The sequence below is a fragment of the Notolepis coatsorum genome (assembly GCF_963971535.1).
Source record: "Notolepis coatsorum genome assembly, chromosome: 19".
Classification (NCBI taxonomy): Eukaryota; Metazoa; Chordata; class Actinopteri; order Aulopiformes; family Paralepididae; genus Notolepis; species Notolepis coatsorum.
The window spans coordinates 18,812,786-18,824,873 of NC_140183.1; the positions used below are offsets into that span (position 1 = coordinate 18,812,786).

The window sequence follows — 12,088 nt, forward strand, 5'->3', positions numbered from 1 at the left end:
ACTTTTCCCCCAGAGCCTGAATAGGCTAACATTTCCGGCTGCCAAATCCATACAAGATACTAGTTTAAAGGTGTCCAGTGAGGTGCAGTTACCTGGAAGGCCTGGGTCAGGCTCCTCTTGTGTCCGTCCACCAGGACGAAGGGCCTGGTTCTCTCTAGGGGCTGGAGGCCCTGATGCCCCATGGGACCTGGAGAGAGAAGGCTCCTCTCGTGTCCGTCCACCAGGACGAATGGCCTGGTTCTCTCTAGGGGCTGGAGGCCCTGATGCCCCATGGGACCTGGAGAGAGAAGGAAAGTGGTCACGTCATTCTCTGCTGGACCTGGACAAATGTAATGCCCACAAACCATCGGTATTGGCCTGCCGACATTACGTTTCCACAGACTTGAGCTTGATTCTAATAGTAGAGGGAATCTCAAGTTTCTTTATTAGTTGTCATACAGAAGTACATAATACTTTTATACAAAATGCTTCTTTCTGTTACGCTCCAGAGACTGTGCTAGACAAAAATAGATAAGTATAAAATAAAATAAGTATAGCAAGTAAAAATAGAAGTCACGTACGTAGACACAAGTGTTCAGTATGTACATATGTACAATGTTCAATGCAGAGTAGAAGTAACTGAGTTACCATACAATATACTATACAATATACTAATATACAATATACTATATAGTGCAAAGCAGAAATGGGATGAGGTACAATTTAGGTACAATTTACAGTAAGGTGTAATGAGGTATGGGTTGTAGTGCAAATTCTTTCCCAATAAATATAAAGTGTGTTTAGGTGTTCTAAAGTGTGTAAAGTGGGTGCTGCAGTGAGTTGTTTGTTTAAAGTGAGTGTGTGCGTGTGGATGTGTGTGCTGTGAGTGCATTTGATGGTTGTTACATAGTGTTATTGTTCGTTGAGCATCCTGATGGCCTGGGGATAGAAGCTTCTTCTGAGTCTTTCTGTGCTTGCCATGAGACTCCGGTATCGCTTGCCTGACCGCAGCAGTTCAAAGAGGCAGTTGTTTGGGTGGCTGGAGTCTTTGATAATTCTCTTAGCCTTACCCATGCACCACTTGTTGTAAATGTTCTCGAGAGTGGGAAGCCCCCCTCCAATTGTGCGTTTGGCTGAACGGGCCACTCTCTGTAGTCTGCTACGGTCTTGTGCGGTGCTATTCCCAAACCAGGAGGTGATATTGCCAGTCAGGATGCTCTCTATTGTGCATGAGTAGAAGTTCTTAAGGATCTTCTGACTGACTTGGAACTTCCTTAGGCGCCTGAGGAAGTAGAGGCGTTGCCGTGCCTTCTTCACAACACTGTCAATGTGTGTGGTCCATGTCAAGTCCTCGGATATGTGGACTCCGAGGTACTTGAAACTGTTCACTCTCTCAACCGGTGCCCCATCGATGCTGAGGGGGCTGTAGTCCCTGACCCCCGACCTCCTGAAGTCCACAATCATCTCTTTTGTTGGGAGAGGCAGTTCTCCTGACACCACTGCGACAGATTCTCGACCTCTTCCAGGTAGGCCCTCTCGTCGTTGGCAGAGATCAGGCCCACCACTACTGTGTCATCAGCTAATTTGATGATTGTGTTGTTGTTCCGCTGTGCCACACAGTCATGTGTGTACAGGGAGTAGAGGAGGGGACTCAGAACACAGCCCTGGGGGGCCCCTATGTTGAGCGTGATGGATGAGGAGGTGCAGTTGCCTGCTCTTACCACCTGGGGTCTACCCGTCAGGAAGTCCAAGACCCACTGGCAGAGGTCATAGTTCAAGCCCAGGTCCCTGAGCTTGGCTATGAGTTTGGAGGGGACTATGGTATTGAATGCTGAGCTGTAGTCGATGAACAGCATTCTCACATAGTTCCCCTGCCTCTTGTCCAGGTGTGATGCTGCTGTGTGCAGCACATGGGCTATGGCGTCCTCCGTGGACCTGTTGGGGCGATATGCAAATTGCAGGGGGTCCAGGTTGATGGGGAGGGAGGAACAGATGTAGCCCTTCACTAAGCACTTCATGGCTATGGAGGTGAGAGCTACAGGGCGGTAGTCGTTGAGGCAAGCAGGCGTAGATTTGTTGGGTACAGGGATAATGGTGGACTTCTTCAGACAGGTGGGGATGACAGCCTGTTCTAAGGACAGGTTAAATATGTCAGTGAATACCGGGGCCAGTTGGTCGGCACAGACTTTTAGGACACGGCCGGCGATGCCGTCCGGTCCTGCTGCCTTCCTGATATTCACTTTCTTAAAGGTCCTCCTCACCTCATGTTCTGTTATCCTGAACACTGAATCTAGAGACCATAACCACGTCATGCTATCCTACCTGGAGAGGGGCTTAGTAGGGCTACCTGGAGAGGGGCTTAGTAGGGCTACCTGGAGAGGGACTATGTAGGGCTACCTGGAGAGGGGCTTAGTAGGGCTACCTGGAGAGGGGCTAAGGCCATGGTTAGACTAGTGTATTTGTGGCGTTTGTTTATACGTTTTTGAATACGTTTCATGTCCCTATTACACAGAAATGCGTTTTTTGGCGTTTTTTTGTGGATACGGCTGAAACGCTAAATTGTGTTTGCGTTTTGGAGAAACGCTAAAATACGCGCCGACAACAGCGTGTAGTCTGCACGGAGCCGTTGTTGCGAAAACGCCCATGCGCAGTAGATACCATCTGCGTGCCCTTCCGGTGACACTGTCCCAAACCAAATAGCTGCAGCTACTATGTGTTGTCAAGTTATTGTTATAAGGACCCCAGTCCAAGCTACAACAGTCTGCATTCCCTTAACAATTGTTTGTATTGAGCCGTATTGTATTGTACCCATATGCAATATGTTAAATAAAGTTTACATCCATTCATTCTGCTAGCATTACCGATTGGCACTGCCACTGGATAACATGAGCTAGTGTTAGCCATCAAACCATGTTAGCTCAAAGCTCCTCTTTCAACTTAACAAGCATTAAACAAAATGGCCCAGTCATCTATTCACCTTTGTTTAATACACACAGCGTTGTCTCTAATGTTATCTAACCACTGATAGCTCCCGATATCATCAGTTTGGTGCTGGCTAAGTAGCGTGAGCTAACGTTAGCTTCTAGCCACAATGCTATACTGTTATAATGGCAAATTCCATTGACGTTAGCATGCAGCTAACAATGCTACCGATCTTTTTTTAGACTAAACTATCCGCTCTTGGTGGTCACTTGTGTTGATGTTAGTTTTGTTTCATCAACAAATGACAGGCAGAACACACAGTGAATGTATCCGTTTTGTTTATTGCACTTTTATTAGGCTTTGCTGAAAAAGAATTGCTGCATTGAGTAAATAGGCAAGATGGTGGCGCCCATAGGCGTCTGCCTTGTTGACATTTTCTTTGCTGGAGCTTCCAGGAAGTGTATTGGCACATTCAAGTTCTGATTGGTTGAAATTGCCTTCATGTTCGCCACCTACTGCCACCTACTGCTTTGGCAGTGTACTACATCAGTGTGCTCAGGTGACAAAAACAAAAAAAAAAGAAAGTGTGACTCGAGGCGCAGGACGTCGCGGCGAAACGCGTATGACAATGATACGAAAATGAAACGAAAGGTGTAACCGCAGCCTAAGTAGGGCTATCTGAAGAGGGGTTAAGTAGGGCTACCTGGAGAGGGGCTAAGTAGGGCTACCTGGAGAGGGGTTCAGTAGGGCTACCTGGATAGGGGTTAAGTAGGGCTACCTGGAGAGGGGCTAAGTAGAGCTACCTGGAGAGGGACTAATTAGGGCTACCTGGAGAGGGGTTAAGTAGGGCTACCTGGAGAGGGGTTAAGTAGGGCTACCTGGAGAGGGGTTAAGTAGGGCTACCTGGAGAGGGGTTAAGTAGGGCTACCTGGAGAGGGACTAAGTAGGGCTACCTGGAGAGGGGCTAAGTAGGGCTACCTGGAGAGGGGTTAAGTAGGGCTACCTGGAGAGGGGCTAAGTAGGGCTACCTGGAGAGGGGTTAAGTAGGGCTACCTGGAGTGGGGCTAAGTAGGGCTACCTGGAGAGGGGCTAAGTAGGGCTACCTGGAGAGGGGCTCAGTAGGGCTACCTGGAGAGGGGCTAAGTAGGGCTACCTGGAGAGGGGCTAAGTAGGGCTACCTGGAGAGGGGCTAAGTAGGGCTACCTGAAGAGGGGCTAAGTACAGTAGGGCTACCTGGAGAGGGGTTAAGTAGAGCTACCTGGAGAGGGGCTAAGTAGGGCTACCTGGAGAGGGGCTTCGTAGGGCTACCTGAAGAGGGGCTAAGTAGGGCTACCTGGAGAGGGGTTAAGTAGGGCTACAAGGTTTGCAGATATTTTCAAAGGTGCATGCCAACGTTTCCAGAGTCAGACAAGAAGATAGATACCAATTTCATCTCTTTTTAGTTCAGTAGAAAGCTATCCAGCTAGCCGAGCTGTTGGCCAAAAACACCTCTCCCGGGGGTTTTAAGCTAGGCTAGTGGTCCGTATCCACTTCCATTCATTTGAGCTGAACTCTATAAGTTAAGTAAAGTCAAAAATACTATAATACCTATCGTGAATCATTACAATAAATAGAATATCGTAATGTGATATTTTGGCCCTGTTAACCACCTCTTCTTCATCTGTATCTGCACACGCAAAGCTCTGTCCTAGAGACCTCTTCTTCATCTGTATCTGCACACGCAAAGCTCTGTCCTAGAGACCTCTTCTTCATCTGTATCTGCACATGCAAAGCTCTGTCCTAGAGACCTCTTCTTCATCTGTATCTGCACACGCAAAGCTCTGTCCTAGAGACCTCTTCATCTGTATCTGCACATGCAAAGCTCTGTCCTAGAAACCTCTTCTTCATCTGTATCTGCACACGCAAGGCTGTCCTAGAGACCTCTTCTTCATCTGTATCTGCACACGCAACGCTCTGTCCTAGAGACCTCTTCTTCATCTGTATCTGCACACGCAACGCTCTGTCCTAGAGACCTCTTCTTCATCTGTATCTGCACACGCAACGCTCTGTCCTAGAGACCTCTTCTTCATCTGTATCTGCACACGCAAAGCTCTGTCCTAGAGACCTCTTCTTCATCTGTATCTGCACACGCAAAGCTGTCCTAGAGACCTCTTCTTCATCTGTATCTGCACACGCAAAGCTCTGTCCTAGAAACCTCTTCTTCATCTGTATCTGCACACGCAAAGCTCTGTCCTAGAAACCTCTTCTTCATCTGTATCTGCACACGCAAAGCTCAGTGTGAAAAGTTGATTTCAGAGGAACTGACAAACACTTTTGTAATGTCGTCAAAGGTAATGCTGACCACTTGTTCTATTGTAAATGTCTTCAGAGGTAATGCTCTATGCATTACCCAACCCTAATGCTACAGTAACAGCTATCTAATGTCATTAACCTCACTTAAACAAATCACTGGGGCTAAGCTAAGCAAATGATATCCCAGCTGGATATAATAGCTCTCTGTAGGAGTGGTCATGGTCATTATAGAGGCAGGAAGTTGCCAATTTTCATGAAATAGTTTCAATATGAAAAGCAAAGGACACAACCAAGTATTGGCGATTTAGAGTAATCACCTGTCTGTGATGTCTCTCTCTCTCTCTCTCTCTCTCTCTCTCTCTCTCTCTCTCTCTCTCTCTCTCTCTCTCTCTCTCTCTCTCTCTCTCTCTCTTATAAATAAATAAACAAAGTATACAACCAGGAATGAATAAAAATGTATTAAAAGCCTGTCTGAATAAAAACGTTTTTCAACTGTTCCTTAAACGTGGATAGGGAATCAAGTGAACGCATAGAAAGAGGGAGGGTGTTCAAAAGGGTAGGGGCCATAAATTGGATGGCACGGCCCAGGTCAGTCGCCGTCGGTTTTGCTCCGCGAAGATTGTGTGTACTTTTAGTTATTATGTTTATTTTTAATACCTTTTTTAACATGTCTATTTATCATGTCTATTCTAGTTATCTTTTTTATTATTAGTACTATTACTATTGTTTTATTGCACAATCGTAGCGGGCATGGCCAACCGCATTTCACTGTATGCCCTGGTATGTATGTGATGAATAAACTCTTGAATCTTAAATCTTGAACGCACTGAGATCTGACCTGAGATCTGATCGCTCAGACCATAATTCAGAGGTGGTCTGGGTCACACGTGGCCACGTTCTGTCAGCGCGTTCTATTCAAACGCGAGCCGGGCCACTTGAGAGATACGTGCTGAAACCAGGTGTGAACAGATGTACTTAGAGAGCTGCTCCCAGATCTGATCTTAATGCCAGGTCTGAACGGGGCCACACACACACACATGCAGCATGCTCAGGTTTCCCACACACACACACACACAACTACTGCATGACGTGCACAAACAGCAATGTGTTCAACTCAGAGCAGGACAGCTGTTGTCTTAAATGTTGGCAGATGTTTGAGCCGAGGAACAAGAAAAGGGGATGCCCTCGAAATGTGGAAAATAATGGCCAAAGCAACTACAGTTTAGCCTACATTTCCATTTAGTCATTTAGCTGACGCTTTTATCCAAAGCGACTTACAGGTTCTGTACAGGTCAGCAGGAAGGGTACACCTATTTCAGCTGAGTAACAGTGTTCATCAAACACTGTTGACACTTGGGTGCTACAGTCTTGAGTGCATAGTAGTAAAGACATTATTTAGCATAGTAGAAATAATATAGTAAGGTAGTAATAGTAATAGTAAGGTAGTAATATAGGTACGGTAGATTATTTAGTAGCTAAGTGCATGATAGTAAAAGACAGTACAAAGTTTAGTTATTATTTCATTTTTTTCATTTTTTTTCATTTCAGATATTGATTGAAGAGGTGTGTTTTTAGTCGACGGTAGGAAATTGGTCGGGATTCAGCTGTCATCCTGACTGTGGTGGGAAGTTTGTTGCACCATTGTGGAGTAATCTCTTGTTTCAAGGTTTAAAGGTAGAATCTGTAATGCCGCCAAACAGCGCCTTCTAGGCAAAAGAGCCCCACTTGGTACTGCACCACACACAACACTCCAACTTACCATCTTAACCCGTTCACTACCACACTACAGAAGGTTAACCCTGATGGGGACCCTGATGGAAACAAGACAAACGTCTTTCTCAGGTCTGCATCCCCTTAACAATTGTATGTATTGAGCCGTACTGTATTGTACCCATTCTGCAATCTGTTAAATAAAGTTTTCATTCATTCATTCATTCATTTACTATCACACTACAGATGGTTAACCGTCTGTAGTGTGATAGTAAACGGTTAACCTTCCGTATTGTCGCAGTGAAAGGGTTAAACCATTTGGTAGTGCGGCAGTGAAAGGGTTAAAGTGGACATCTGCAGGATCCTCATTTTGTTTGTTTTGGTGATAAGCACTAAGCAGTCATCGCTGTTCTATTTTAGCACTGTATTGACTTGCTTTTCATTTTCAAAACTCATGAATCAGTCTGCTATTTATTCCAAACAAACGGCTGTTGCCACTGGTGACATAAAACACATCACATCCGGGGTGCTGCATGATTTCTCCAGGAAAGTCCTACCAGACACCAGTGTTTAGAACAGAACAGCAAATATAAAAAAAAAAAAACATTCATGAACTGGGAATAGGTAGGATCACTATTGTGCCACATCACTGGGCAATAGAGACATGTATTTATATGAAAATTGTATTTGTCCAAAGCATTAGCTTAAAGATAAATAGGTTTGAAAACATTGTTCATCTTAAAACTCAAAGCAGGGACCACTTTTATTTCCCCTTTTGCTTTCCTCACGGCGAATGCTTTATCGTTGTCACATGTCGCTGTAGGTAGGCTACTGTGCACCAACCGTAGGCTACATTCGCTACATTGTACAAGATTATGTCTATAGTATCGGAAGATATCCCACTCCTCCTGGGCAGCGTGTCAAAGTGTCCTTGAGCAAGACACTTAACCCCTAACTGCTCCCTATGAGCAGGTTGGCACCTTGCATGGTTGCCTCCGCCGTCTATGTGTGAATGTGTGAGTAAACGGGTGAATGTGAGGAACAAAATTGTAAAGCCCTTTGGATAAAAGCACTATATAAAAATGCACCATTTGTCATTTATAATAGCCTACAACCATAACAACAATGGGCCTTTGTGAGGAGGCTACAAAATCTAAAAATGTTCAAGGCCTTTAATGTAGCCTACTGTAGCTTACCAGTACTCAGCCTCCGGGCAATATAGGCAACATAATAATAATATAGTGGTTAAAATGGCTCTGCCTCTGGTCCTTAGTGAAAGATAGGGGACATGTGGGACCATGTGCAAAACTACAGGACGGCCGGGTTGACGAATCTTCCCTCTGTCCCTTTTTCCCAGGGTTCTGAACCTGGGAGGGTCCCGGTCGCGAAAAGATACACAAATACGCCATCACGTCTATCATCTTTGGTACATGCATTTTTCTCATGTAGCCTAATTATGAATATTTGAAGTCTAACGCTTTCCTCCAATCATCAATGACGTTAAATAGCTCCCCTCCAATCGTGAATCAAGTTAATGAAGTCTAAAGCTCTCCTCCAATCATCATCAATGGTGTTAAATAGCTCCCCTCCAATCGTGAATCAAGTTAATGAAGTCTAACGCTTTCCTCCAATCATTAATTAAGCTAAATAGGAAATCTGAGAGAACGCATTTGTAAAATCCGGATGTAAAATCTGGGCGGATTTATACGGAGCACTGGAGCCATAAAGCGCTCACACCCAGATGAGAACTATAGTAGGCTATCGCTAATGTGTCTGAACCTCCACTTAAAGGACCAGACCAGTGTTTTTGACATGTGAGTTCCAAGTCATTTTGCCTAGATACAGAAATCAATGGACCCTTCTTTTATTAGAATATTTTACCATTATTACTGAAATATTTTTGTGATTTTCTGCCAATTCATTGTATCTGAAAATGTATTCACCACATTTGACTAAAATGCCATTCTAACATATTGTGTGTCACTTGTTTTCTTAAAGGAACATAGCTAATTAGCTATTTTGCCGTCTTCCCTGCAGAGTCAGGTAAAAAGATAGATACCCTTCTAGACCCACTGTGGTCTCATTCTCCAACGGACTTACGACAAATAGGGCTTTCTCTTAGGGCCATTTGAGACCTTTTCGGGCAAGACATGAATATAGACATTGACAATATATTATAATATAATATTAATTATATATGTTTTATTGGGACGGTTGGTGAATCCCAATATCGACCCGAAAAGGTCTCAAATGGCCATAAGAGAAAGCCCTTTTTGTCGTAAATCCTTGGTGAATGAGACCTGACTGGAACTGGATACGTGTTACGTTCTGGACACCGACTGAGGTCGGTGACCACCCACATTCCTGGCATATGTCACTGGGCTTGTCACCTGTCCTTTCCCTGTCAATTAGTGCTGTCACTTAGGGGTGGTTCCTGATTGGCTGTCACGGGGGGGTGTGTGGAATGTTGGTATTTGGTGTCTATGTAACCTACCTGTCTTCTGCTTGTTCATTGTCAGGTCTTCACTAATTGCGTTCGGGGATAACGCGGACGGTTCTACTCTGGACCTCCAATAAGCTCCTATTTACCTTATTCCGGCCTGTGCTATTTAGCATTTGTCTCTCTTAGAATTTACTCTGTGTTCTTACTATTAAAGTCGAACCTGTTCAAGAGTAAACACTATCCGTCTCTGTGATTGCCTTCACCCATTGGAATTCACCTACCTCCATTCCTGACAGATACGAACCATTAGCCTGCTGTCAAAAGTAACAAAATACACTTTGCAACAACTCCAAAAATGTCATTACATGTTGTGACTTGGTATTTACCATGTAGGGTAAATATGAAGGGTATCTATCTTCTTATCTGACTCTGGGGGAGACAGCAAATAAGCAAATTTCCCCAAGAGTTGGCGTTCCTTCATGTGTTTCTGTTGTGATAGAAGACAGTATCTGAGGAAGAATTAATCTTCTTCCTTTTTAGACACAATAGAGCAACTTATCATTGGGGAAATTCAAACGCTTTTCAGGAAAATAAACAACAGATGTTAGCATCACATTTCAGTCAGATGTGGTGACTTTGATGGGTTCATGTGGTGTAAGACACATTTCCAGATGCAATGGAAGCCTATGGCAGCAGTGAATCGGCATAATTTTTTTTTTAATCAAAATGTAACCAAAACTTTCAGTAATGGTAAAAGATTATGAATAAATGGGTGCCTTGATTTTTATATTATAGGGCAATAATGACTTGGAACATGTATGTCAAAAAGACCCGGTGTGATCCTTTTGGTCCTATGGAACTTGTGTGTGAGAGCCCATAAAAATGTTTTACAACATTTTATGGACCAACAACAAAGTCAATGCTGCCCCAAAGGTTTATGCCAACATGTGAGGATGTATGAATGAATGAATGAATGAATGAATGAATGAATGAATGAATGAATGAATGAATGAATGAATGAATGAATGAATGAAAACTTTATTTAACAGATTGCAGAATTGGTACAATACAGTACGGCTCAATACACAGGGATGCAGACCAGAGAAAGACGTTTGTCTTGTTTACATCAGGGTCCCCCATTTTCAATTCATAGTGTTTCTCTCTCTCGTCTTGGGTTTGTCGTGTAAAATGTACAACCTACTTGAATACGAAGAGGGGTGTGTCTCTCTGTCTGGACTTGAGTTTGAAGGAGGCAGCAGTCCGGACGTCTCCTCGATCTGCGACTCCTTCCCCGGATGACTCGTGGACACGTCCCCCGGGAGAGTTGGCCGCTCTGAACCGCTCTCTTCCAACAATCCAAGATCACCGGGGGGTACCGTCAGTGTTTTACAGTCACCGACACGAAACGTAACAGCCTGGATTCGGAATAGTAGCAGCACTACCGACGTTACCAGAGCTCGACGTTGATGCATGGTTGCGTGTTGACAGCAGCTGGCGGACATGGTCGTTTAGGGTTGTATCATACAGTTAGAAAGTGTAATCATAACTACCTCAAACTACAGTCTATCCCATACGTATAACTGTATGACTGTATGATAGCCATCACAGTAATACTGTATATATCTTATATATATATATTTACCCTACATATATCCACATCTGTCTGAATACTGCATATAATAATCCCTTTGACACACCTGTATCTGTTTATATATCCCTTACTAGTCTAGTTATAGCACTCGCCAGTCTATATGACGACTTACTGCCATAGTGTATTTATACCTGTATCACTGTATATTAATACTGTAACACTGTACACACATCTGACTAGCATTATTGTTCAGTGGTACTCATTTATATATCGACTCCAGTTTAAATCACCAGGCTGTACATTGTATATTGGTATTGCACTTTACTGTTTTGCACTCTGGTTAGAGACGCCAACTTATTCTCGTTGCACTGTATACGTGTTGTCACAAACACTGTGCTGTAGACAGTATAATGACAACACGTTTGAATCTAACCTGGTCTAAAACAAACTCCGAAGTCCATAAGGCATCCGAGCAGCACCGGTGTCGGTGGGTAGGTAGGTGGGTACAGTACAGCAGCAAGGCAACAGGTTGGATCACCAGACTCCCTCACAGCGCGTCCAACGCACGGGTTACATTTGGGCCGAAATGGCACCGCGTCATCCACGAATAATGTTTAAAGTTGCGAGGAAAGAATACGATGCGCAGAATACAGTAGGACTACGTCATCACATTCACCTGCCCCGAACCAGCTCGGTCCCAACAACGCAACATAAAAAAAAATATATATACGATGTTGTCCCCCTATGTGCGCAGTAGTTCAAGCTGTAACACTTCTCAACCTCAGAATCTCGTCCAGGCGATACGTGACAGATTGCACCCATCCGACCATCCCATCCTGAGGGAATGGTGTTATTGTTTGTCGCATTAGCCTACAATAAGTCTACCGATCCGCGTAGAGTAGCCCGTCTTTTTCTTCCCGAAGGCCGATTCTGCTCCTACAAGCCGCGCTAGTCGGCCAGGCAGCAGTGTGTGAGTGACTGTGTTGTTTGTAATGATAGTGTAATAGCACGGAGTCACACACTGTAGGCGGGATTTCCTCTCGGGCTTTAACCCTTTCCTGTCTGGATAGGAACTCTAGGCACCCTCGAGTATAAGTAGGTAGTAGCCTACAAGCAGGGGCTGCGTAACGATTCCGAATAGGGGGAAATAA

At 44.4% G+C, this 12,088-nt stretch overlaps 1 protein-coding gene across 1 annotated transcript in view; it reads right to left on the reverse strand.

Moving 5' to 3' along the window:
* The window catches only part of adam15 (ADAM metallopeptidase domain 15), a 140,425-nt gene extending 128,546 nt beyond the window's left edge, over positions 1–11,879 (reverse strand). Inside the window, exons 1-2 of the mRNA XM_084336564.1 lie at positions 10,548–11,879; positions 93–277 (exon numbers count right to left, since the gene is read on the reverse strand). Of these exons, the coding sequence (XP_084192690.1) occupies positions 93–277; positions 10,548–10,848 (486 nt within the window). The 5' untranslated portion in view covers positions 10,849–11,879. The remainder of the gene's footprint in view (positions 1–92; positions 278–10,547) is intronic.
* Positions 11,880–12,088: the final 209 nt, after the last annotated feature.